Source organism: Amphiura filiformis, chromosome 14, assembly GCF_039555335.1.
Source record: "Amphiura filiformis chromosome 14, Afil_fr2py, whole genome shotgun sequence".
NCBI classification, from domain to species: domain Eukaryota; kingdom Metazoa; phylum Echinodermata; class Ophiuroidea; order Amphilepidida; family Amphiuridae; genus Amphiura; species Amphiura filiformis.
In genome coordinates, this window is record NC_092641.1 from 51718083 (window position 1) to 51745710 (window position 27628).

At 37.0% G+C, this 27628-nt stretch overlaps 2 protein-coding genes across 2 annotated transcripts in view; both read right to left on the minus strand.

Annotated features, from left to right (window-relative positions):
• LOC140170276 (uncharacterized) overlaps positions 1-4194 on the minus strand; it is a 103915-nt gene extending 99721 nt beyond the window's left edge. The window contains exon 1 of the mRNA XM_072193644.1: positions 3914-4194. Within this exon, the coding sequence (XP_072049745.1) occupies positions 3914-4153 (240 nt within the window). The 5' untranslated portion in view covers positions 4154-4194. The remainder of the gene's footprint in view (positions 1-3913) is intronic.
• On the minus strand, positions 4195-27542 carry LOC140169481 (unhealthy ribosome biogenesis protein 2 homolog). The gene is made up of 15 exons (XM_072192743.1): positions 27416-27542; positions 23191-23341; positions 20342-20468; positions 17017-17136; positions 15881-16030; positions 14503-14630; positions 13985-14129; positions 12814-12881; positions 11741-11918; positions 10349-10431; positions 8796-8991; positions 7623-7729; positions 5221-5563; positions 4825-4880; positions 4195-4198 (listed from the first exon to the last, which is right to left on the minus strand). Exons 1-15 carry the CDS (start codon positions 27438-27440, stop codon positions 4195-4197), a joined length of 1881 nt encoding a protein of 626 aa, XP_072048844.1. The 5' UTR covers positions 27441-27542.
• Positions 27543-27628: the final 86 nt, after the last annotated feature.

Consider the following 27628-nt stretch of genomic DNA (forward strand, 5'->3'; position numbering starts at 1 on the left):
TTTTTGTGGGACATGAGAGCACCTCAGACCTATCGAATTGCATTCTGAATACTGAAGCATGTCTTTCTGATATCAAATAATTTTCATTTTTGAAAATCACAATATAATACAAATTTTATGACAAATTATAAAAAATGATATTTTTCAAATATTTGATATATAACAGTCCTCGAAGTAAATTATATAAATCTAATGATATATTCTTAAAGTGTATGTAGCACGGAGGAAAAGCCGACGGTCAGTTGAAAATTTTGACCTTTCATATTGAAGATATGGATTTTTTTTCCAAAAGACCTAATTTTTTTGGGTGTTTTTAAAGAAAAATCCATATCTTCAATACTAAAGGTCAACATTTTCAATTGATCGTCGGCTTTTCATCCCACCTACATACACTTTAAGTATAAATCATCAGATTTATAAAGTTTACTTCAAGTATTGTTAAATATCAAAAATATCAATTTTTAATGATTTGCCATAAAATGTGTATTAAATTGCAAATTTCAAAAAATCAAAAAGCAAGCAATAACATAATTATTATTGCTGGCCTAAATGTTATTTAGTTAATGCCTATATATATGCCTATATGTTATTTTTGTTACATATTACGGACTATGAATCGGACCCTAATTCAAAAGTCTTTGATACAGTACAGGGTACTCCAGTTTGAATCGTTTGATTCAAAGGGTACTCCAGTTCGAATCGTTTGTTTCAAAGGGTACTCCAGTTCGAATCGTTTGTTTCAATTTAAGCGATGAAGTCATGCATACGTAAGTTAAATTACGTAAGAATAATATGGAGGTTAAGTTTTCCGTGCGCAGTGGTTCTCAATTTAAACTAGCGACATCGCATACTAGATGATAACCGGGAACCAATTCCCTTTGCCCAAACTGTGTCTGAATAAGTTTGAATAGCTTTCCGTGTAACGCTGGCTACGGAAAACTTAAGCTCCATAGTATCTTGAAACCTGGGAGGGGCGCAGTTTGTTAAACACCAGCGTTTTGTTCGGATGTTTGGCATTATGGCTGCTTACGACAAGTTTGGACCAATACCGAAGTTCGATTTGATTTGAAGTGGATTTGATTAGGGCCAGTCAGGCAGCAGAAGCGCTTTTAAACGAAGAGGATATTGAGGACGAAGGGAGTATTGAGGACGAAGACTTAATTAGAGCCAGTCAGGAGGTAGAAGCGCTTCTAGAGAAAGATGTTGGAGCTGAAGATCATGATGGATGGTTTGTCATCAAAACCGATGGTGAAATGGAAAACCTGTTACACAAATCGGTACCTTCTGCAACCAGATCAAAGGCAAATTGGGCCCACACGCAATTCCAGCAATGGTTGGCATGGAGAAACCAAACAGCGGCTAAAGAAGGGTTAAGTTTCAGTTGATATGACCAAAGATGAGATAAACTACGCCATCTGCAGGTTCATATGCGAGGCCAGAAAGAAAGATGGCACCGAGTATCCAGGCCATACCACTTACCAAATGGTAAGGAGTCTCCAGAAGTATTTGGAACTCAATAAAAGATTCTATAAGCTCCTCCAAGATCTTGAGTTTAAAGAGCTTCAGCTTACGCTTCACGCGGAAATGCGTAGGAAAGCCAAAGAAGGAGTAAATCAACCCAGAAAGCAGGCGAAACCTGTGACCGTACACGACAAGGAAAAATTATGGTCCTTGGGGAAGTTAGGATCGGATAATCCTTTACAGCTACTACATACACTTGTATATCTTGTTGGCATCAATTTTGTTGTCCGAGGAAGATCCGAGTTATGAGCTCTGACTTACAGTCAAATTATGCCTGACACTGATGAGGACGGTCAGGATGTACTCCGCTACAAGCAGTCTGTGTCAAGCAAAACTCATCAAGGTGGCCTGAAACACAAGATCCTGAAGCTGAAGAATGTTGTTGCTTACCCAAACCTTGAAAACCCTGAACGATGCATCTTGAATCTGTACAAGAAGTATATCTCCAAATGGTAAGTGTTTTTCACATCTAATGGTCTTGGGAAACATATCAGTTATTCAAAAGTAAGGAGTGAAAGTAACAGTGAAAGAAAGTGAAAAAAGAGTGAAATAACGTGAAAAAGAAGTATAAGAAAGTGTAAAAGAAAGCAAAAGAAAGAATGAAAGAAAGTGTAAGGGAAAGTGATAGATAACGAGTGAAAGAATGACAGAAAGAGTGAACGAAACAGTGAAAGAAAGATCGAGTGAAAGAAAATGAGACGCAGAAACAAAAGACAAAAATAGAGAGCAAAGAAGCAACAATGAACACGTAAGGATAACTCTGTATAGGGATTACAGCGTAAGTGTAAGAAAAGTAAAATTGTTTTCAAATTGCCTATAAAAGTGAAGGATAAATCATTCAAATTTTCATTAAATAAAAAATTTGGCAAAAGCAAAAACAAAGAAAACAGCAGCATTGTTGAAGCCCATACATGTAGCTAATTTCTCTATTTAAGGGAAGGGGTATGAACGTTTGGACAGTATTTATTGTGGGACATTAGAGCACATCAGACATATCGAATTGTATTCTGAATACGAAGAATGTCATTCTGATATCAAATAATTTTGATTTTTAGAAATTCGCAATGTAATACACATTTTACGGCAAATCATTAAAAATTGATATTTTTGATATTTACCAGTACTCGAAGTAAACATTATAAATCTGATGATTTATACTTAACATGTAGGCAGGTGGGATGAAAAGCTGACGATCAATTAAAAATTTTGACCGTTCGTATTGAAGATATGGATTTTTTTTCCCAAAACACCAAAAAAATAGGTCTTTTTTGGGGAAAATCCATATCTTCAATATGAAGGTCAAAATTTTCAAATGATCGTCGGCTTTTCCTCCCAGCTACATACACTTTAAGAATATATCATTACATTTATAAAATTTACTTCGAGGACTGTTATATATCAAAAATTTGAATTTTATAATTTGTCATAAAATTTGTATTAGCCTATATCGTGATTTTCAAAAAATGAAAATTATTTGATATCAGAAAGACATGCTTCATATTCAAAATGCAATTCGATACGTCTGAGGTGCTCTCATGTTCCATAAAAATGGCATTAAAGTTAAAAATTACTATATTTTGTTTAAAATGCGAAAATTGTGACTTCCTCGCTTCCAGTGGGCGCCAAAAGAATGCTGAATTAGATCAATTTGGCGCCCTTAAAGGTGGGGCCCAGGGCATGTGTCCCCCTCCCCCGTCGCTACGTATGTCACTGCATTACATTTTATTGTATAAGTGGGGCCTACATAATATCTTATTAATCAAGAAGTAGGCCTGCATTTTATTAGGCTGTCATGTTAAGCTCGATTTATACTACATCGCTAAGCGACCAGCGACTGGTTTTTAGCACTACTCTGGTCAATATCAATCGTTTGTCGCTCATCGTTTAGTGCAAAATGATATTGGTGTTTCTAGATTTCCATTGTATTCCTTTTGTTCAGAGTTTGCTGTCCCAGACCGTTATCTTGAGCTATTGTCTTGATAACGGTCTCTGGGCAGGTAGCTACCTCCATTACTCTAGATAATGGTCGGGGCGAAGAACGTTGAACAAAAGAAATACAATGGATAATCTATGAATAGAAAAGGGCTAGACGTGTATGGCTAGATAAGAGATCTTTACACACTCGCAATTAGATGCACATTGCCTGTGGAACGTCACAACCCAAACTGGAGCAACGTTGGAATAACGGGATGCCGAACCGACAAAATTTAAACGACAACTTTTGAATCTGCATCTTTTTCATTCAAGGGGTTACCATAGCAACATATTTTGGGAGTATTACGACATATTAGGCATTAAAATTTGCAGAAAACAAACAAAAATGAACTCAAAACAAACAAAAATGAACTCATAACAAAGGGGGGTATTACTTTTTGTGATGTGTTTATCTTACCACAAGATGTCGTAGTCTGTGATGATCACTTCCTAAAACCTTCACATATCCACCAATTATATCCATCACTTCCTCCCCTGACTTCAGGTTCAGAAAATCCCCAATGCATGGGGCATGTCCTAAAATATCCACAGCAGACTGGGTTGCCTGATTCTCTTCTTCAGTGTTATCGCTTCCATATTTGGAAAGCTTAGAGCCATATTTGGTATGCTGCAACAGAATGAGCTGGATTTCCCCCATGGTGTATGTCAGCAGAAATGTTGCAAATAGTATACGCTCATTTACCTGTGGTGGACAATGAAAGAAATGTTTACAAGAATTAGAGAGGAAAATACCGTAAATTCAGGCAAATAAGCTGTTATATGGTTGCCAGAGTCAAGATTCATCAACTCAAATTTCTCGGCCATATACTGTGTCTTGAAGATGACGAGCCTGTGAAAGAATATGCCCTTTATATTCCACCACATGGGAAGAGGAAACCGGGACGGCCACGGACACTGTACCTACAGTATGTACAGCACCTCCTGGGAGATACTGAAGGGATGCTGCAGCCAAACAAAATTGTTTCGCTTGCCCAAGATCGCAACAGTTGGAGAAAGCTTGTAGTCGCCTGCTCCGCAGCCGACTGATGATGATGATGATGTAATACTAAGTACCCCCCGTGCAAATCTCCAACATTTGTCAAAATCAAGAAAGAGATAATACTCAAAGACAGCATACTTCACCTCCTTTGCATATATTGTACATGGAGGGCAAAATAGTGTACCTCCATCATGTGCCTGGTAAAAGGTAAAGGAGTCACACCTGCATTTTTTACAGGACGAAGTACCCATCTCTCTTTCATTAGCGATTAGGCCCGACTATGATGTGATATGTTGCTGTGGGGGGATCGCCAAACCACCACCACGTACAGCGAGTCTGTTACCTTCCCAGAATTTAAGAATGCTGTTACCCATTTATTATACACCTGGATGGAGAGGAGTAATCGGGAAAAAGTGCATTACTTAAGAGCAAAACACAATGGCATTGCTGGGGCTCGAACAAGCAACCTTCTGATGAGTCAGAGCCTGTTCTGCTCGACCACAATGGTTCCTTGATCACTGTCCCTGGTAAACTTAAATTTAAAATATGTGTTTGTTTAAATTCTGCATCGAACGCATAAATGCTTTATATTCCACCACATGGGAAGAGGAAACCGGGACGGCCACGGACACTGTACTTACAGTATGTACAGCACCTCCTGGGAGATACTGTGTTGCCCGTCCACCCTACTAAGTATTTGATAGGGTTACGGTTATTAAACATACCTCTTCCGTGGCATTTTGGCATAATGTATGCAATGCCTGTAAAACTTCCTTTTGTGTTTCCTCCATCAGTGCTTCTGTCCTATCCATCATCACCTTGGTAGCACTAAGGTCAATCACTCGTGCAGAGGTCAAGAAGAGGTGAAAGGTCCCAGCTGCTTGTTCCAAGCCTGTCTCAATGTTTTTGCTAAAACTTGCTGCCGACCTGCGTTTTTTCTTCTTCGGTGGTTCCAGATTAGTCGCATCTGATATGCGAGTGATGTAAGAGTTCACAAGGTCATCTTTGAAAAGCTTCCAGAGGTCAAGGGTCAAACCAGGGGGTAGTTCTTGGATGCATTGGGAAAAGCTGCAATTCAATCATGTATAAAACAAGTTTTGGGCTCATATTGAAATACCCTACCACGCTTTCACACAGAAAGAAGGCAGGATTCCCCTCGCTAAGCGTGCGCCTCAGGAAAGCTCAGTCATAAAACGGATGGATTATATGCATCAGTGATACACCCTGCCTTTTGAAGTGGTCTGGTGACAAGGATTATAATAAAAGTTTATCAAAGACTGGCAATTTTATTGATTGTTGAACTAATTGAACTAATCGGCTCATCGCACAACCCAGGAAAGTGCCCTCCTAATTTAAGTGGCTAATTGCAGTGTTATAATCACACAGGATTTTAACAAAAGAAGGCTATCAGGAAAGCTGCAGGATGGCGCACACCTTCCTGTGTAAGGGAATTTCAATATCAGCCCTTAACCAAATATAAACTGAAAAAAATCACACATATCTAAACTTCTTTTAACCTTGAGAAATGGCTTTCATATTTCTTTCCCACAAAATTAAATTAGATGTGAAAAGGGCCATGTTTACAACATAATAAAACTATCCATTTGGGGAGGCTGAACTGAACTTAAATTTTGCATACTAATGCAAGCTACAAATAACCACATTTTAAATAATACTCGCCTGCCAGAAAATGGATCAATATTTAAGCGAATTGTAATAAACTATTTCCCTATTTCCTTTTATTATCAATGTATTTTTGGGACGGTGGCCTATATATACTGCAACAAAATCCTCTTTTGTGGAACGAAATTGTAAAATTGTTACTTTATTAAACTAGTTCTGTGCAAAATTGCAGTTGTATTTGAAATGTGTATGTCAATACACAACGCACACCAGAGCACGGCTTTCCAAAATTTTTTGCCCGTAACCCAAATTTCATAAGAAAAATTTGGCATGAACCATAGCATAATACAAATGCTTTTCTGAAACTTAATGCTCCGCGTGCTAGCCATGCGCTTCAATGGAAAAAATTCAAGTTTTGAAATTTTTATCAAAATATCAAGAGCTATCTTAAGAACTACTGAACCAATACTAGGCTTGTTTGTACTCATTTTGGTCATGAATATGGTCAAATATGGTCATGAAAATTCACATATCTGAAATTTTTGAATTTTGTGAATTTTTTTTAAACATGTCGTCTGCAGTCGACACCCGCGTGAACAGAGTTAATAGTGCCATGAAAAGAATAATGATAGGTGCAACAAAGAAGGACAGGATGACAAATACAGATTTGAAACAGAAATCAGGAGTGCAGGATATCATCACAATGACCATCAAATCAAAGAAATGGGGTGGGCAGGACACCTGACCAGGACATGAAGTCTGATGGCTGATGGACATACAGAGCAACAGTTTGAAGAGAAAGACAAAACAGGAGATGGAGGGATGAGTTAACAGCACATAATGGTATTGCTTGGCAGAGAATAGTTCAAGCTAGAATGGATTGGATACCGTAAAGATGTGCCTAATGGCGCATATGGGCTTCATGACATATAAATTGAATTTTAGGCACAAAGTAAAAGTGCCCTTCCTAAAAAATCCCACCAGGAAATAAGGACACAGACCCTTAATTCTTGTTAGGATTTTCAGGAGGAGCTCCTATTTGTATGTGAAATTTACCCTAAGGCAAAGGAGCCCATGTGTGCCATTAGGTGAATCTTGAATTGTATTACAGCACAGCCATCAGTTGATCTACAATGCTACTCTCTTTACAGCTATAGTCTGTCCAAGTACAAAGTAAATAGACCTCGGAAACTGGAGGTATGCGAATAAATATTTCAGTGCAATGCTTCTTTGGCGCGCCAACTGCTGCGCAATTTGTGCACCACACTCTTTATGCGTCGCGTCGCGCTCGCGTGTGACGCAAAGCATCGACCCCCGATGCCACAGATTTGGTTTGTACTTCTAAGTGGACAGACTGTACTGAGGGTCTGCTTTTTTTCTTAATTCACTTCTGGGGGCCATACTTGGCCACATAAAAATAGCTTGGACTGTACCATCCGTGCTTGTGTTCTTTGATACAAAAATATTGTGTTCTAGCTAGACTAATGAAGAAACAAACGCTTACCGGTGTACAAAACCAGAATTGAAATAAACCAAGTTGTCTCCTGTATTGTCTGTTGAAGGTTCTTCTTGATTGAAGGATGCTAATAAGCACTCCAAGAGTTTGTCAAACTGAAAATGCAAAACAGACAAAATGTTATGTAATTGATAGGCAATAGTAAAAATTTCATATGAATGAACACAGCTGCTAACAGTTGTACTCAATCCGACCGCATTCGTATGTTTTGTATTTCAAAATACAACACCACCTTGGATACAATAATGAAAACATTAACCAATTACAAGTACGTTTGCAGGCACTCACTTTGGCGTTACGCACATGCAGGCGTTCATTACATAGTTAGGGTTTAGATTTTAGGGTTAGGTTTAGGATAGGGTATTTATGTTTAGGCTTAGGGTTAGGGTTACGTTTAGGATTAGAATCTATCTTTTGTAAGAATTTCAGTCTCTTCCACACTATTGCAAGTGGTCTCCACACAAGGTGTGCATGATTAAGTTAGAGAATAAAAGATGGGATTTTGTCTTTTGCCTATCCATTATTCTGTCATAATGGATGGGCTTTCCAATATTTTGAGTAGTGGATTCTTATTCAGTTTAAGTATAATTTTTTGTAAGGAAAACTGCTTTTTTCCAGAAAATAATGAAGTTTCTTTGTGAGGACATCCCCATTATTTTAAATGAACGAAACCGTTATGAACATCAAGCACCTGAATTGTGTTCTTAGTTCGCGCAGGTGTATTATGTGAATGCATCATCGTGCAATCAATGAGGATCAGCAAGCGTGCCGCCGTTACATCTTATATAGGTATCTACTGTCGTGTCATTATGTATAGCTGAAAACTAATCAAATTGTATGTATTCAAATTAAAAGACTCTCCTGTGAACTATTATCAGGGTTCCCGCACATTGAAGCCTTTAAAATTCAAGGACTTTTCAAGGACTTTCAAGGTCCAAAAGCATGATTTTCAAGGACTTACCACAACACAAAAATCATGATGCAGCTCTCCATGCAGCACTATTATCGAAAGTGACAGCTCCTCTCCGCTCCCCAAATTTTGTCACAATTACACTTCAGGTAAAATTCCAATTTTCAAGGACTTTCAAGGAGCTTGTGCAAATTTCCAGGACTTTCAAAGTCTTGAAAAGTTGTTTCCAAATTCAAGGACTCTTAACCCACCTGTCTCAATTTGACATACGTCTGCATCAGTGAACCCAGAAATGCTGTCCTACTCTCCTCAAAATTGTCAGCCCTGTGCAAACTGCTGGGATGTGTCATAAGGCTGACATTCCATATTGGTGTGAGTTCTTCTTCAATTAGCATATGATTCAGATCCAGGAATGTGTGAAGACAGTTGAACAAACTAGCAGATGGCCTGTATTGCAAAAGTTCAGTAAAACAAGTCATTGTAATTCACCTTTTTTGATCACATTTGGTAATCAGTTGAAAAATGGGTCTAGTCTAGACATCACAAAACACAGACAGGGCTGTAATATGCTTTTAAAAAAAAGGTTAACTTGCCCTCAAGGTGCCAACACCAGGGTCGATCAGTTGATTTAAGTTTTCTTCGTCTTTTTTAATTTCTGCAAAATACGACATGATGCGTAATGCTGCAACTTATTGTTTGTTTTACCATGTTTACTATACTAGCTGCCCAGTGTGTCTGTAATTGAAGTAAACTTTGACTTCAGCGCATGGCTCAGTGTTGTAGGTGTATGACACTTTCTTTATTCATTTTGGTGGTGTTATTTTTCATTCAATGCCTTATACTCAGATCATCATTTGCAGAAATTTGTTGTGATTACCAATATCTTTTCAAAAAAATAAAATAGAGCATGTTTTCAATGTAGTCGCAGGGTTGCTGTGAAACACAAACGCAAAAATCAAGTCGGAATTTGTTTATAAAAAATCAAGTCGAAACAAATATTTTGAAATTATAAACCAAAATATCAAAATCTAAAATTTTAAAAAAAGCACCCTGTTTTTTCAGATTTTTGGGTTGGTTGATAAGGGCAAGTCAACTTAATTTTTTAAGCCATATGCTTAATTGCTATCTAAATGCTAAGCTAACTCCATCAGTCATCTGCACTGCGCAAGTACTGTGTTATGCTTCGTAGTGATGACTGAGTAACTTTAGCATGACAGACTTTATGACAATATTCTCTCGCAACTTAGGTTGTGCACCATAGCGCGACTGACTAGCAGCATCTGTGTGCCGCACTGTTGTACCACCCCCTTGTACCGCGCCGTTGTGACAAGATTGCGCTCTGAAGTTCTAGAAACAACACTTGGTCAAAAGGTCAATTTGGACACAACTGCGCATGCTCTATGACATAAGAATTCTGTTGCAAAGTCTGTCACTTTTTCCACATAGTTTTCTCAGTTGTTAATCCAGACGGTTGACGAATGAGGGCAGCAGTCTATCTAAATACAACACCAGCAAAAACATATCAAGCAAGAGGCATATCACACAATATATAGTTACTAATTAGCTATAAAGATAAGATATATGTTTTTAGTCCACAGTCACATTTAATGGGAGAGGACATTCATATCACTCGACACAAAGAGTACAGCATGGAAGTTCAGAGTGTGTAAATATCCTCTGGTTAAAAAAATATTATTATTTGAGTAAATTACTAAATATACAGAGTTTTTGATTTGGTTAAGAAGTGTGAATTATGTGGATTTTGTGATTTCAGTGCCTCTCTGTGGCTTGTTAATTTACTCACTTGTCTGCAGAGGTAAGAAGTAGCTGCAGCAGCTGAAGAAACCACTGGAATTTAGGCTGACCTTCTGAGTTGTCAACTGAAACCTGCCAAGTAAAACAGTATTAAATTTGAATCTGTGACATCATCGCTGGGCGGGAAAAACCTCTGATGTACTTGTGGCCCTTGAACAAGTTTAAAACAAAACTGCCAATAGGTTATATGGGAGGCTTTATATATATGTTCAGCGGCCAATGACACTTAAGGAGGCTTTTCCTGCCCAGCGGCGACATTTTAACATTGACCACATCCCCAAGATAGGGCGACAATTTTATAAAATTGTTCCTGTACAAATGAAAATTTCGAACATTTCAGGAAAAAACATTTTCTTGGATATTTCAAAAAATTGCAAAATATTTACAGATTTTGGTGTTATTTTGGCCATTTGAAAAAAGGCGATACTGACCAACCCTACATGAATGATCCTTCTCCCCGTAGAACATGTTTTGTTTTTGTCGCATGAGCATTTATTAAATTACAGAGAATATTAAAACTAAATCTAGTTCTCTATACTGTTCTCCCCTGCTATTGACATGAAAAGCTTTAACCGTACCAAGACCATTCAAATTAAACAGTCAATTAGGCAATCCATCAATTGCCAACCATCCATCTAGATAGGGTTATCCCTCCACCAATCATTGCAGAATATCTGCCGATTTTAGGTCATCGGAAATCATCCATCGGTTGAATGTGTAATATTTGATCAACTTCAATGATATATTACAAAAATTCTTATAAGTGGACCAAATTTCAAACACAAATTTGTGTGGGAGATTGTAAAGTCTGCACAAAAAGTAACTCAGCTGTTATAAATACGCCTATAGATTCAGAACTAATAATTGTTTTCACAATATTTCAACATAGAGAAGGATGATTTATTTACGCATTTTGATACCCCATTTGTCAAATGTCGTTCAATATTAACAACACAGTAGTGCTTTTACAAAAAAATACCCGAATTTAAAAGTTGCAGTTTCCAGCGATCAATGGTTATAATGCCAGCACTGTAAACACGTAAAACCCGCCATTATATCTTCGCGCTAACTTCAAATCAATACAAATAACTGCAACTTTTAAATTGGGGTATTTTTCTTTCAGAACACTGCTGTATTGTCAATATTGAACAAAATTAGACAAATGGGGTATCAAAATGTGCATAAATAAATCATCTATAGGTGTATTTATAACAGCTGAGTTACTTTTTGTGCAGACTTTAGATTTCAAATAGGGTCACCAATTTAGGTACTAGGTAACCCCCTTTGAAATTCACACTCCCTGTGAGGAAGATTAATGTCATGTCTTCCATAAGGGGTGTATGGATTTCAACTGGTATAGACCATTGTGTCATCAACCTACCACATAAATGTCATTGGTGTACACATCTTTCAGGATTAGCTCCAATGCCGGCAAAGCTTGTTCCCAATCACATGATGGCGGTGGACTTGATGCAATCCCAGAATCCTTAGCAGCAGGAGATATTCCCATAATGCCACACAGCTTCTTGAGCATTGCAAACTTGGCATCTGCAGTTGGTCTAAAAAGAGTAGAAAAATGTATTTTTTAAACCTGGAACAGTTTCCCATAACAATTTAGATAAAAAACAGGAAATACTTGAAAGTTGACAAATATGTTCCTGTGTGTCTTTTCACCCAAACTTAATTCAATTTAGGAAAATCACATCAACACAAACAATTTGATTAATTTTAACATAATATAATTGCCCATAAAGTTGATAAGAATTATAATTCCGGTCAATATGATAACTGAATCACAGCAAAATCATATTTGCAATACAAAAACTTCAAAAAAAAGTAAGTTCCCCTTTTACATTTGACCTTATTTTGACCAAACATAGTTATGCGATTGAAATGGATATTGGCATACATCATCATATGTATCATTCCAACACTGACTTAGAATTTGAACCTAACAAGTGCATCCATGCATGCCTGGGCTCATATTGAATGAGGCATCACATATTTTAAAAGCCTCCCAAATAGTGCAATGGGAGTATTATTGAGTTTAATAGTTCTGCGTGAAAGATTCAGATGTCTCCCATAGATGTTGTATGGATTTCAAATCCAATATCCCATTTACAACTAGTAATTGCCAACTGGCAAGTACAATATTCAAGCACTATAACAACTGTCACTCTGAGCATTTGTTTCTATGCTTGATCAGGGTTGGTAGCCCAATTAGGCGATTTTTGAAGATTTTACTGTGACTTTTGACAATTTCCTATACCATAAAAAACAATAAAAAAAAAAAAAAAAAATTGGGGAATCTTCAACATTGGCTCTCAGATTTCCAGTAGTTTCCTGTACCATAGAAAACAATTGTTAAGAGAAATTCTTTCTTGATTATTTGACCTGCGATTTGGGCTGATATATTTTGGCAAGCATGTGCTTGATTTTAATTTATAGACTTACTTATATGCAGCAATGAATGTCCTATACAAGACAGGCAAACCAGCAAGTACAGGGTTTATTCTTGAATCCTGGAAAGAAATAAGATACAAAAATGAACTGTTTATAATTTATACTTCACTACACCATAACTACACTACTCCCCGATCCTGCAAAAATCATACAGCACTATTTTTGTTTGTATTAAGAAAATATTATCATGTTTTTAGCATGCTGGTTCCCAATGTCCTAAGGAGATGATACACTTCAATAAAGAGATGATATTTTCTGTAAGAAAATATCATTCTGGAACCTACACAAAGTGACAAAAAAAGCGCAGTGATTTATAGTGCACTACGCACAGGCACAACGCCTAGACGTTGATCCATTAGTTCCTTGTCCAGGGGAATTTCAAGCTAACTCAATTTTTACATGAGAGCGTACTAGGCACCGCCAGGGTTCGTACCCGCAACCTTTCGCACCAGAGTCGAACGCCTTATCAATTGAGCTAACTTGACTGCCCAAGGTTCCTTCATCTGTAAAATGTAATTACTACATGCACATTCACTACATTGGGGCCACATAAGGCCACATATATTTTCAATAAAATGCTCTTGAGATCTCTAGCCTGCTAAAGATGATGCTGCTCGCAACCAATAGAACAGGTTCTCATGGTAACCTCATCCTTCCACCAAATCAATGTTCTTCTGCCAAAGCAAACAGCCTCTCTACAGATAGAAAGAGAGCAGTAACTTTTAGGACAGGCATCCACAGATAGCGACGTCCACGACACTTGCTGCGTGCCACAGGGTCCCGAGTGGCACGCAACACTCTTAATTAAAAAAGAAAAAAATCATAAAAATATAAATTTTAAGTTTTTGATAATTTTGAAGAGTATTTAGGCCTGTCTGTAATATTATGTCTGTTGAAATAGTTAAAAACATGAACAAAAACATGCCAGGACACCCTTCCTATACACTTTCAATGGCCAAAGCTTTATCCATGGCCTCAACCAAGGGCCCCAAAGCGGGACCCTGGACCCTATCCATAAGATGTTACGCTCTATTTGGTTAGTGGCGCTTAAGGTTATTTCATTTTTTAATGTGGCACTTCACAGAATCTATTTGAGCATGCCTGTTTTAGGACCTTTCTTTTGAAATTCATTCTCTCTCAGAAATCACACAACCTAACATACCTTTTCTTTGCAGTGTTGAGCTTCTTTCTGAAGAAATTCTATAAAATTGTCTATGTCAGTGAATTGGCCTTCCTTAAGCTTATCTCTGCCTTCTAATGAGTCTCTGTTGATGGTGAGATACAGTCTGTACACTTCACTCATATCTCTGTGAAACAAACAAAAAATAATTTGCAGATATGTGTAAACATCTACATGTATGAGTATTTGACTGTTGGTATGCATGTGTTGTGTGTTTCATGTGTGTGTGTGCTTGTGTTCGCCAAGCCATTCAAAGCGAGGACAAGATATAGTTTCCCACATTCAAAGTGAGGACATTTTGGCATAGTGAGGACAAATCCCAGTCCTCGCTTTGGAAATAGGTGCACTGGATGACACTCTTTCTGTAGGGGGTATAGGGGAGGTATGGATGATTTCCTCTCTTTGATGTGCTAGGTCTATTTAGAGATAGATGAATAAATGTCCTCCTTTGAAGGTGTGAAACTCACTTTTGTGACAACAGGACTTTTCAGATAACTTACTTGTTAAATATCCCCATCAGTATCAAGTCTTCGATCTGACCTTTGAGCTTTGACTTGTCTCCAACTTCCTCACACGTGTACAGAGCCAAGGCAGGTATCAATAATCTCTCATATGCAGCAGTAAAGGCCTTTGAAAAAGAAGAAAAAGAATAGGTTAGGAAAATATGTGTACGCTTTGATGAACTGATTGTAGCCAGGCACATACATATGAAACAAATATTTTTGGAGTGCGGCCCTAGCAGAATCATGTGTTGTGTAAAAATATTTGTGGAGTGCGGCCCTAGCAGAATCATGTGTTGAGTTCATTTTATCACTTATGTACGTACAATAAGTCCCACCACATACCCCTATTTGCCAGCGAAGTGTTTCGTGTAATCCGATTATCATTATGTCAACTGGATCACGCTCTTGAGTTCTGCACCACAATCAAAATGATCGCAACACAAAGTCTATGGCATGTACTACCAATTCCAAAAGGTGCGTGATCCAGTTACCAGGGAGTTATGTAACCACTTCGCTGGCGAATAGCTACCTCAGTGCAGGCAATTTATTTGCGGACCCTGTGTATTGTTATTAAAACAAGGACGTCTGCATTAACATTTAATCGACATACCAAAGACCAAAATGGCAGATTTTGTGTGTGTATAGTTGTGTATGATACAGAGTATGAAAATATGCCTAGCCGCAGTGAGTATTTTTAACACACAGTAGGGGCCACATCGCTAAAATACATTTGCTCATTTGCAGGTAGGCCCACAGTTTAAATATGAAAAGTCTTGTGCGTGTCCTCGTTTGCATATAAACACCCTCACACCCCACACATGTAACATACTCATTAGTTCCATTAACCCTCATCCTAACCACCCCCTCTGGTCACAGCAGCTGAAGGGAGTATCCCAATATGCATGATGGGATACTCCCTTCAGCTGCTGTGCCCTCTGGTCCTTAAAAATGCATTTTAGGAGCTAATTTGTTTTTGATATTTAAAGAAAGAAATACAATAGACTTTAAAGGGGCATTTTGTGATCCACATCCTCATCCCCAACTTTTCTCAAAAAAAGTTGATTTTTATACCACTGAAAACCTCTGGCTACATATGTACAAAATAGTTCTTGTAGATTAATTTGTTCAGCAAAAATATAGTCAAACTTGTATTACGGTCTGGTCAATTACTACACAGTGGCCTATGGAGCAGTGTAATACACATAACCATGCATAACTCGCAAACGCAAAAACGCAAAAACGGAATCAACTGATATTTGGGAATAAGCTTCTTTTGTGGATATCTACTGAAAATGTCAAAAAAGAGGATGCTTGGATCTCAAAATACTCCATTTTAAAATATACTGTCAATAATAACTCAAATCCCATACTTTACCTTTCTATGTGCTTGTAGTTGCCTCTGCCTGTGACTCAAAGTAAATTTCTTCAACAGCATTTTCAAACACGGCACAGCAGTATCTTGAAGAGAATTGCTTGTTTCCAAGCACTTTGTTACGAGATGTAAAAGTGCGCACAGAAGGTCAATCTGAAACATTAGACGGATAGAACTCAATCTCATCATGTGGTTATACAGTCGAATCTCAAAAGGTTGCCTTGTGTGATTTTTATTATCATTGTTGTATTTCATATTGTTATTTTATATTTCAGTATGTTTTATTTCTTTTATTAATAGACATGATATTGTAATATTGTGATATCTCAAAATTAATATATAAAGTTAATATTACAGTGTATCTCTCATCACAATTATAATTAAAGACTGAATTAATAAGAGCATTTCATAAGCGCAGTGCGATTGGTTGCTGACCTACGCAATACATCATTTTTGATCTGGTTCACAGGACGTCATACTCAACGAGTCTTTTTAATGCTGTCTTCAATTATAGACTACAATTTAAAAAAAGTTACACAAGGCAGCCTTTTGAGATAGGACAGTATGTGATGCAGACGACAAATTGTACAAATTTACGATGAATTATATTTTGATGCATTGGTGAAACTGAACACTCTTTGAAAACAGATTTTATGAACATAGGAGGACTAGTTGTACATCATCAGAGATCTCCAACCATATTCACATCAAGTCTTCTGGACATTTTGTGGACTTGGACAAAGTTCATATACTCGACAGGGACAGCAGGTGGTTCCAACGTGTAGTCAAAGAAGCAGTTCACATCAAAGCTAACCAACCATCTCTCAACAAAGATAGGGGCCAGTTTAAACTTTCAGGAGTTTATGAGTCTGTTATCAGGTCAAAGGTCAAAAAGATCGCGACTTGATACAGTCACTCACTCGCTGATGAAAGATGGAGTAGCATCTGAAAACTCTGAGGGAGGAATTAATTCTTTGCATTTAGATCAAGATTTTAAATCAAAATCACATCATGTTTTCTATGTCACATTGAGGCACATCACCTTAAAGCTATTTCAGGTAGCTAAAATGTATAACCTCAATTTTAAATTGGTCATGGATTCCAGAATTTATTTCCAGCCTTAATCACTTTATACTCACCATAACGTCATGTTTTCCGGTAAGTGATCGACCCAAAGATGCGGACTGTAAGATGATGTGGCAGCAAGCAGTTGCCATGGAAACATATTCACTATCAACTCGCAGAGCATCACATAGGACCTACAAAACAAGTAAACAAAGCAGAACAATTAAACATCTTGTATTGTGCAGACAAAATACAAATTATACAAGCACCTTGGAATAAGGGGGAATGCTATGAGAAAAACTTGTTTGATTTCCCTAGATGACAGAGAAGATCTCTTACCCTTCCCAGAATCCTTTGTTTTCATGTTGAGAATAGACTAGTTCTTAGCTAAACATGAGTCGACAGTCAAGAACAGGGCCCCAAAAAATGTTGACTCTTTCTGGGACCTTAAATTGTAATGGCAAATATTTTCTGTCAAATATAAAGCGCGCTTTATCATCACGAGCGCCAGAGCTAAGTCCCCATCGGTTGGGGTCCAGGGCCCGCCTTAGGGCCCTGGAAGCCAAAGGTATTTTGATGCTCTCTGGTGCGATCTGGGCCTAGTTTTGGACCATTTTTGGAAATGTTTAGGACTTTAAATTTCAAAACACATTAACACATATAGCATATTATTTCCTGCTATTGATAAAAATTGTGTGAAAATATGTAATGTTGCACCTTTAAATGGGTACCTTTTGTATTATTACAGTATGATATGAGTATAGTATTAGTATCAAAGAATACGAAGATGCTACACCTTAATCACCCATCTTCTTGTCACATTACAATGAAAATAATAAATCATACTACAACAAAACTATTTATCATTTGCATCTGATTTCTTCATGAGTTTCTGCATAATTCGGCAGCCATGCCAGCCATACCAATGCATACAGGCCCGGTCCCATCGTTGAATATTGTTGAATACGGCCAGTTTGAAAGTTGTTATTTGATGGAATCAAGTTCAGTAATATCCAGAAAATGATAGATAAATAAATGAAATCATTCACTCACCTTGGTATGTGATCAATCATTCGATCCGTGACAATATAATATGACACTGACAGCCAAGGGTAGCGCTAGGTCCAAAAGCTCGGGGGTCCCAAGGGACCCCCGAGCTAACAGAAAATGCAAAAATGGGGGTCCCTAAAGAAATATCGGGGTCCCAACTATTCATAATTGTCTAGCCAATTCAATCTATTTGTGTAATACCATACTATTTTGGGGGGGCAGGGGTTTATTAAATATTATTGTATTTTTTGTTTTTTCTTTCATTCTTTTTCTTTCTTTACTTTCTTTTCTTTTCTTTCTTTTTTTTTTTTCTTTTTTTTCTTTCTTTTTTTTTTCTTTCTTTTTTTCTTTCTTTTTGTTCTTTCTTTTTTTTCTTTCTTTTCTTTTTTCTTTCTTTTCTTCTTTTCTTTTTTTTCTTTCTTTTCTTCTTTCTTTCTTTTCTTTTCTTCTTTTTTTTTTTTTTTTTTTCCTTTTATTTTTTTATTTCAATCAAATTAGTATAATTACCTAATATTTACCGCCCGCCACTGGCTGCCCAATAATACTTTTTATACTGCCCTCTATTTTCTGTAGTTACCAGTAAACATACAATGGCTGCCAGAGATCTCGCCAGTATTTTAGCGATATCACAGCTGTTTTGCTGTCAAAATTTTCACTCATAAAGCAGTATTACTGTGCATAATATTAATTATTGAAGTAAATAAGGCCATAATTTGGTATTTCAGGGGTTCAGTTGCTTCGAAAATGATGTGCATAATGCAAGTTGAGGAAACTTTTGAGCCTAGTTTTATGAAACCTGGATATAGAAAACAACATGTGGGAATTTTTGTTGCGTACGACCGGACGCAATAACTCACTGCTTTTGCAATATTTATGCGTGAGATTCGGTTTTGGTGGGTCCGGGGCCTAGCGCGACCCTTGCTGACAGCATGCCTTCCGGCTGTGTTTACGTTTGCTTCGCTTCACGAGTCAGCATTGCCTCGCTCAGAAAATAGCTTGACAATAAAACCCTTTTTTTTTCAAAAAGGACTTAAAAGTTGATACTAAGGCAGAAACAAAATGAGAAATATTTCTTGATGCTGGGAATACCATTTTCATACGAAACTCGTACCAAACAATAATTAAATTAAGCAAGATAATTATGCCTCCAAATAGCGTGTTGGGTGTCTGTCATTTAATACTGGTCTCTTCCGCATGCATCGTATTGTGTCAATCCGGTACTTGGAGCACGCGTGGGCTAAGTAGGCTCACAAAGACTGTACAAACGACTAGCGTTGCCCTTGCAGAATTTCAATGAGCACCGAGTCGCTGACGACGGCCACGACGCACTGAGTTTATTTTATGGATGACTGAAATTGAACATGGAGATAGGGAAAGGGAAGGGGAAAATGGACAAAGAGGCATATAATAAGGTGGAAAACAATAAATAATAAATCTTGAAGTTGAGTTTGAGAGTTTGAAACTTACAATTTTTGCGATTTTTTTTTTTTTTTTTTTTTCTTTTTTATATTTTTTTTTATTGGCTTAAAAATTTTTCTGCAGCTGTTAATTTCTTTCTGGGACCGCCGGTCCCGCGGTCCCGTGGATTTTGTGGGCCTGGTCAAGAAATAAATATATTTTGTAAGATCTGGATATGCTTTGTTCATTGAGGTACTTTTTGTAAAAGGTACTTCTCATATTAATACTCCAGAATTCTTGGGTGTACCAGTAAAAGTATTTACTTCCCTATAGTCTATATCTACATGTACCTTCAGTCACCGGCACTAGCTTTGAAGTTCAGCGTGTGCTGCGTTTGCGTTACTTGGTGCATGTACATACTTTTACCCGCGCGACCAAAGTGGCGCATATGTACATGCAAGGAACAACGCAAAGCTAAACTAAGCAAGTACCGGAGACTGGAGGTGGATATACATGTATGGATTATAGCATACTTGGTTGCAAAGCTATGAGCTTTTACAATGTCATTTTTACTATGTATTCTTTCTCTGAATTCATGCTATATCTCTATTTTACAATATAGCCACCTTTAGCCTAATTGGATCAGATAGTGGATCACATTTAGGCCTATATTTACATGTAGGCCAAAAAAATTGTTTGATTGGCATAACACAAAAAAATTACGGTAGATAGGTATTATTCTTTTTTATACTTTTTAAGCTGTAAATTGCATTTGATAAAGGCATTGGAACTTTTTTCTTCTATTTTTTAAATTTAACTAAATTAAATTTTTCTTTTATTATCAATATTTTATTTTTATTTTTGCACCAAAAAAAAGTCAGGGCAGGTCTACTTTTAGGGTAGGTCGGGTTACGCCAATCAAACAATTTTTTAGGCCTTATCATAACTCACAGGGTATAGGGCGTCTCTTATTGACATGGACGCTGATGATTCAATAGTTTTCTTCATCTGTTTGTTGTTCAGGATGTCATGTAGATACTGCCACAGTGTGCAAACTGTTTCATCTTCTATGTCAAACCTGAAGAAGAAAACAGATATGTTGAGAGTAACTAAATTGTTAATTACATGACTAAATTAATCAATGGCTCAGCAGCAAGAGTGAAATTAAGCAGGCTATGGGACTTGTTTCTGGCGCATGAGTTGCCTCCTGTATCCGCAGAACCGGGACTTGACCGCCATCTTGATACAGGCATAGAGCAAAAATCGGGGGTATTCGGTTTCCCTCGGAATGTGCTTGAGGCATTCGTTGTCATGCAAGCGCAACATGGATGATGGGCGCATTTGAGAGATGCACTTGATGCGACCTGCGCGCCAGCACCAAGACGCTTCAGATGAGATGCAGAATTGTTTTCGTGTGTCCGTGCGCACGGTCAGCAAGGACCAGAATACCCTCAAATTTCTCCCCATAGCTGATTGTACGTGGCGGTATATGGGGAGTCCCGGTTCTCCTTGTCTAATTCTAGGGTCCTGGTAGAAAAAGTCCTATTTTGCTCAGCAGTAAAACTAGAAAAGCATCAACCATACACAATTCACCATTGGGCTATTCCAGTTGAAATCCATAGACCCCCCCCCCCTATGAAGACCTTTATCCTACACAGGTGGTGTAGATTTCAAATGGAGAAACACATTGTGGTAACCTCATTTGAAATACACTCATCTTCCACAGAGGGTGTATGGCTTTCAACTGCAATACTCCATTTGGGTCTTTTTTTTTGGTATGGATGGGTAATTTTTTTAGAATTATCTAAATTGGTCTGTAAAATAGCCCAATTTTCCTCACTGTAGCCAAAGTTTTTTTAATTTGACAAAAAGTTTTGGGGAAAAGTAAAAACTTGTAACTTTGAAAATTTATAAAAACAGGGAAAATCTGTTCCAACTGACCAGCAGGGAACCAAAGGATGGACCCAAAAGGATACAATAGTGTCACACTAGCAATGGATAAAATTAAAAACAGGGAAAATATGACACAACATCCAATGGGGGAGTAACACAAAATATATAAACAGAGTTAAAAACCTGACGTTTCAAAAGACAAAACTTTTTCTTTTTCAAGGGAGTAATGGCCTATCATATGTTTTTTGTGCCTTTCCCTAGTTTTTTTTTCCCATTTGGCTCTCCATACTTTGCCTGCTGTTATGGTTTTTCACACCTGTCATAACCCGCTCTAGGCTTTACTGTTATTTAGATTTCTTTTATTTCCTACTGCTTAATCAATGTTTTAGTCAATGCAGCTTTTTATCTTCTTCTTTTTATGATCAGAGCTGGTCTCCACTATACTGAGAGCCGGTCTCATTTTTTACTCCTTGAAAAAGAAAAGTTTTGTCTTTTCGAAACATCAGGTTTTTAACTCTGTTTATATATTTTGTGTTACTCCCCCATTGGATGTTGTGTCATATTTTCCCTGTTTTTAATTTGAAAATTTAGACTTTCAGTGTAGTAAAGGGTCCAAATTTATTAGCAAATTGGTATAAGGATAAATCCACTTAAATTCTCAGCAGCACATCCCTACCCAAACCAAACTTGAGTACTCCCACCCCGATTCAAGACTTGCTATAAATTTGAATTTGCTGATCAACCTTGAATTCTTAGCTTCCAGTCCAACTCTGTCTGAAAACACTTTGATACAAAATACAGGCTTCATCATCACTTAGATGCTGTCCAAAAGAAGCAACAGTTGTGTGAGTGGAAGCTCTTCATGACCTTTGACATCTATTCTCACAATCATGGGCATTTTAATTTAAGTGAGCGTCCTTGTGACATGTTTCAGTGCCGTAGTCATTACTAGACTCAAAAGACAAATTCTGCTCAAGTACAAACTCAAGGAACTCAAATTCAGTCTTCAATAGTCATAAATGACTATCATAATAATCACTGAAAACTGAGTTCCACAGGCTCAGAAATCTGACGCGAATCTGCTAATCAATTCACGCAAAGTTTCTCATAAAACATCAACCATATGGATTCGCATAATGCATTGGCAGTGTACAGAAAGAAAAAAATATGTACCCAGTTTGAGTCCCGGTTTGACTATTTATACTTCATTATAAGCAACTAAACCCCCAAAATGGCAGATTATGGTATAATTTACTTAAATCATTAATAATTTGTACTGATTTGAGAGGGCATTTAAACAGCAAAAACAGCCATCAGTTGCGTGCCGATGTTTCGTTTGCCAGAGCCGCTATCTTGGTTGACTAAATCAGACTGTATGAGGGCTGTATTTTTTTCAATCATTGTGCAGCGGGAGCGGGATGTAGATTTGCGTGAATCAGGGATTCTCGCAAAATTCTCTTGCGAGAATCCAATCTGTCACAGATTTCTAGGCCTGGTTCCACAGTATATACCAAATTAGTTTACTGTTAACCTTAGTATGATGAGCATGTACTACCGTGATGTTGCAAAGTCAAAGCTAACTACGCCTACAGCGCAAAGTGCATTCATAAATTTCCACTGGGCTACAGCAGATGATCACCTTCAGCAGACATTCGGAGACAAGTGCATTTCAACAGAGTAAATACGCAATGTACACTTAAAATATGCTCCCGTCAAAAGTTGACTTGAAAATATTATAAACTTAATTTTTATTACTTCCGTGGTCCGGTACGCAGCTGGTGAATTGCGATTTGCGATCGCGTAGAAGTGACAATGTCGCCAACTACGCGCCGCGCCAACAACCAATAGCTTGGCGCACAGCTTGGACCACGGAAGTAATAAAAAATTAACTTTAGTACCACACTCACTTTGTTTGATTTGCTAATGCATTGCAGACCCAGTCCAGTAACACTTGTTGTTTGTTTGGAAGAAAACACTGTGATGAACACCAGGCAAATCTAGCTAGCTTCAGCTTGTCATTCCAGGGGGTGTCTGCATCCTTCAAACTACGATGGATACCTAGATGTCGAAATACAACCAATAGTCACCAAAGAAATATTTATTATTTTGAACAAAATGTATTTTTAGCATGCAAAATATCTACTCGTAAGCTACGCTGCTGTAAAGAGGCATTATTGAGTAATAGAACTTTCAGAGCTCTACACAATTAGTACCGGTACACTAAATCATGAAATAGAACACAATTTGTAGCTTCCAAATGTCCTTGTCATGCTTGTAAAATAAAATAACTAGCTTGAGTGGCGCTATTCATGAACTTAAGTTTAGAATTTGCATACGATAGTTACGAATTCGATATTCTGTCGGGCAGCGTTGCAAATGGTAATTCGAACACCGATTTCAAATGCAATGGTCTCTACACCCATCAAATGAGTGTCATCAGCCCTCAGATCAGCCCTCAGACACACACATACAGGCATAGAGTTGTGCAGTAGCATATTTTGTTGACATTTTTTTTAATGTTTACATCAATGACAGAAGTACTCCCATAATTGACAACTCAAATACAAAGGATATCAGTTTGCAATCATAATGTTATGCAATCAAGTTTACAACACATCAGTCTTACAATGAGCAGAAAGTCACTGAGTCACGCCATTCAAGTACCAATATTGATTACCTCAAGTGGCCTACTGCAGTAAGCAGATATGACCCTGTGTGATTTCCATCATATTTTGCAATATTAACAAAACCATTTTGGTATGAAATTGAGCAAATAAATGCATTGTCATGTCAATTTGGAGTTATTAAATAAGGGTAACTAAATCTGATATGAGGTAAGTTTTATCTGTTTGGAATCTGTATTGACTATTCTGAAGGAATTACTGCAATGTAAACAAACCAACTCATGGCCCATATGGAATGCATTCATGCAATGCCGTGAAAACAACTTATCGCATATTTTTATTTGCAGAGAGTCAAACCTGGCACAATAGTAGTGCCGTACTATTACGCTGACTTTCCTATCTAGGCGAGGATGACAATTTTGCGTAATTCATGTAACATGAATCTAGGGATTAAAAAGCTGTCAAGTAGAACCATGTGCTTCTTTTGTTTGTCCAATTTGCCATCAAGATTTTGCATGGAAACAGTTCAGACCCAGTACACGATCATGTCAGAAATTAATATTTTATTCTGGGTCTGATTATTCGGACTAGCACAATAGTGTGATAGCTTGTGATACACTCCAGAATTCAGTGAATGCAAATGTTATTTTCACTCCAGTGCTATTGTCAGCCGGTTCATGCCCGGATATCCGACCGACAGAATAGGTCTATTACGATGACGATGTAACAACAGCACTTTCGTAATATTCACATTTATAATATGCTTTTAATTTTATAACACTCTTCATGCTCTTGCAATTTGGCAACAATCAAATAGCTTTGACTACATTGCCGACAATATTCAAATAGCTTTGACTACATTTGCCGACATCGACAAACACGTTTTTTGACGACAATAACTTGATTGAATAAGTCCATTTTCGCCGACAAAATTGTGTATTGGGGTGTCACACCTCCCCATACCCACAAGCGGCTAGGGGACGACAGGTAACCTTGTCAATCAAACACTCACGCTATTGTTCCCTCTCCGTGCATGTGACCGTTATCCACTCAATGACATCGATCGGAAGTCGGGGTCACAATACATTGATGATAGGCATCGATCGCAAACCATTATGTCATGCCCACAAGCAGCACGTGTCGGCTGCCGGGCCGACTATGCCAAAATAGTTGGAGGGGAAAAAAGAAAGAAAAAGAAACAAGAAAGAAACAAGAGAAAATAAAATAATAAACAAATAAATAAATAAATATATAAATAAATTGACAATAAAAAATAAAGTTAACTAATTAATAATTAAAAAGAAAATAAACATTAGAATTAATAGAATTATGTATATAATATGGCTCTATAGGCCTATGCCCTAAAATCGAAATTGAAATTGAAATAAAACACACACAAAATAAAATTACATAAAATAAAATTAAATTAAATTAAATTAAATAAAATACAAAAATTTAATAGAAAATTAACTAGGTGAAAAAAAATGCAATTCAATATTCAGATTCATTTAGGCCTATTTGGTTTCATCTCCAACATAATAATAATAACAATAATAATAATAATAATGATGATATGAAATCCCTGCATTTATTTAGAGATTAAGATTTTGAAATTATTAAATAAAAAATAAATAAATCATAAAAAAATTAAACAAAGGCCTGAATTAAAGGAATTAAAGTTAATTGAGTAAAGCATTTAAATATAACTGATTAAACACATGCATGTTTTTTAAAGAGAATACTGAACCTTTAACGAAGCCAAAATTTACTATACACTACACTAAAATACTATACACTAGTCATAAAGGCTAGGCCTTTCACACAAATTGAATCGAAAAGTATGTGTTTAAAGGAAGAAGTCCATGAAATCAAGAAGAAAAGAACCATATATATTTTTGAAGAAACAGACAGAAAGAAAAGGTGAAAAGAAAAAGAAAATCTATATATAAAAAAAAATGACTTGTTTTATAAATTATATAGATTTTCTACAAATAAAACAGTCACTCTTGACGTTATCCCAACATCAACAGTGATGTTGATGCTTTCTGGAAATATTTCACTGCTGAAGTCTGAGAAATAAAGCAGAGGTAAAAGAAAATCTAAATTAAAATAAAGAAAAGATAATTTATACAGAAGCTAGGAAAGACTAGTGGAATAGCAAATGAAAGAGGAAAGAAACGTTTGAGAAAGAAAATAAATCGGGCGAATTAGGCCCTAGTTCAAAGAAATGAATAAAGAAAAAAAATAACAACAGAAAAACATGAAAGAACACTGAAATACATCAAATTAAGTAAATGAAAAAGGAAATAAAGGGACAAACTGAGATAAAGTAAATATTTCGAATGAATAGAAAAATATGAAGAAAAAATGCAAATGCTTATAAGAAATGAATAAATAGAAAAAAATTAGAATAAGAACGAAAATAACTAGGCCTACATAATTTTGAAGAAAAGGAAAAAAAATCTCCTGATGAGAAGAATAAAGAAAATGAAAGGGAGGGAGAAAGAAGAAAATAAAGTGTGGGCCTAACAAAGGAAAGCAATAATGATGAGAAATAAAACAAAGAAAAATCCACATGATCAGAATATTTTGTATTATTAATATTAATTTATTATTATTATTATATTAGACACAGTGCGCTACTACAATGCCAGCGTTGGTCCAAAAAATTAGCTTCTACCCGGCCTGTGCCTGCTGCATCACAGGGCGCCGCGGGTACTCCATAATATCAATTGGATCAATCGATCAATTAGATGTCGATTGACATGATAGCGGTCAACGGATTAAGCTGAATTTATACTCGATCGCTTTTGCAGAAAAGCGATTTTCACGCATGCTCAATGTTTACTTACATTTCCAGAGCGTCAAGCCGATCAATCGATTCAAATCGCGGAGGCAAAAACGATGTCGCTTTTGCAAGTTGAAGAAATCTCAACTTCCCAGCGATATCGCTTGACACGTGAATGCGTCAACCAATCATATACAACCAACTGGATCTATTATTTTGCTAATTAATTTACCTTTCTCGATTTTTAACTTTTGGTGATAAATTAATTCAAAGCAATAATTATTGACAGCAACTCATGTTTTAAAAATGTATTTTGTGGCATTTAGAATATTTTAATTGTCGTCTGCAATCGCTATCGCCGTGATAAGTATAAATGCAAAAGCAACGGGCGATGCATCGCAAAATTCGGCGATTGCAAATCGCTTTTTCAAAAGCGATTAATCGCATCGCTCGGCGATCGAGTATAAATTCAGCTTTACTGCGTGACAACAATAGCTGACCGGAAGGTTACCTGTCGTCCCCTAGCCGCTTGTCCATACCCCCCCCCCCTCTAGCGGCGGCCCTGGATATGCCTAGGAGCCTTGCCTTCAGACCTTTGTTACGGATAAGGCCAGTGGAAATCGTAGACTAGTGACAGAGGTGTGAGTACCTCGGGCTATAGTATACTACAGTGAGGTAAGCTTAAATTTGGGTTCAACGACTTCACTTCTCCTACCGTACCTGCCAACATAATATGCCCAGCCATATTGGTATGATTACAGATATATCATACAAACACTTTAAAACACCATGACATCAAAATCAAGCCAGAAAGCAGAGTGAAATCGTAAAATTGTTGATAAATTTTCACATGTGTTTTTCTGATAAAAACCGCCCGTATGACAATGTGCGCCCTCAATTACGTATAAAAATTAAAAAAATGCAAACTTTATA

Coding starts and splice junctions, on each gene's coding strand:
- LOC140169481 (XM_072192743.1), bottom strand. CDS start 27,440: ATGGCTGGGCATATTATGTTGGCAG. Junction 14,130..14,502: donor CTGATGGGGATATTTAACAA/GTAAGTTATCTG, acceptor TTTGTTTCACAG/AGATATGAGTGAAGTGTACA. Junction 4,881..5,220: donor GCCAAAATGCCACGGAAGAG/GTATGTTTAATA, acceptor CTCTCCATCCAG/GTGTATAATAAATGGGTAAC.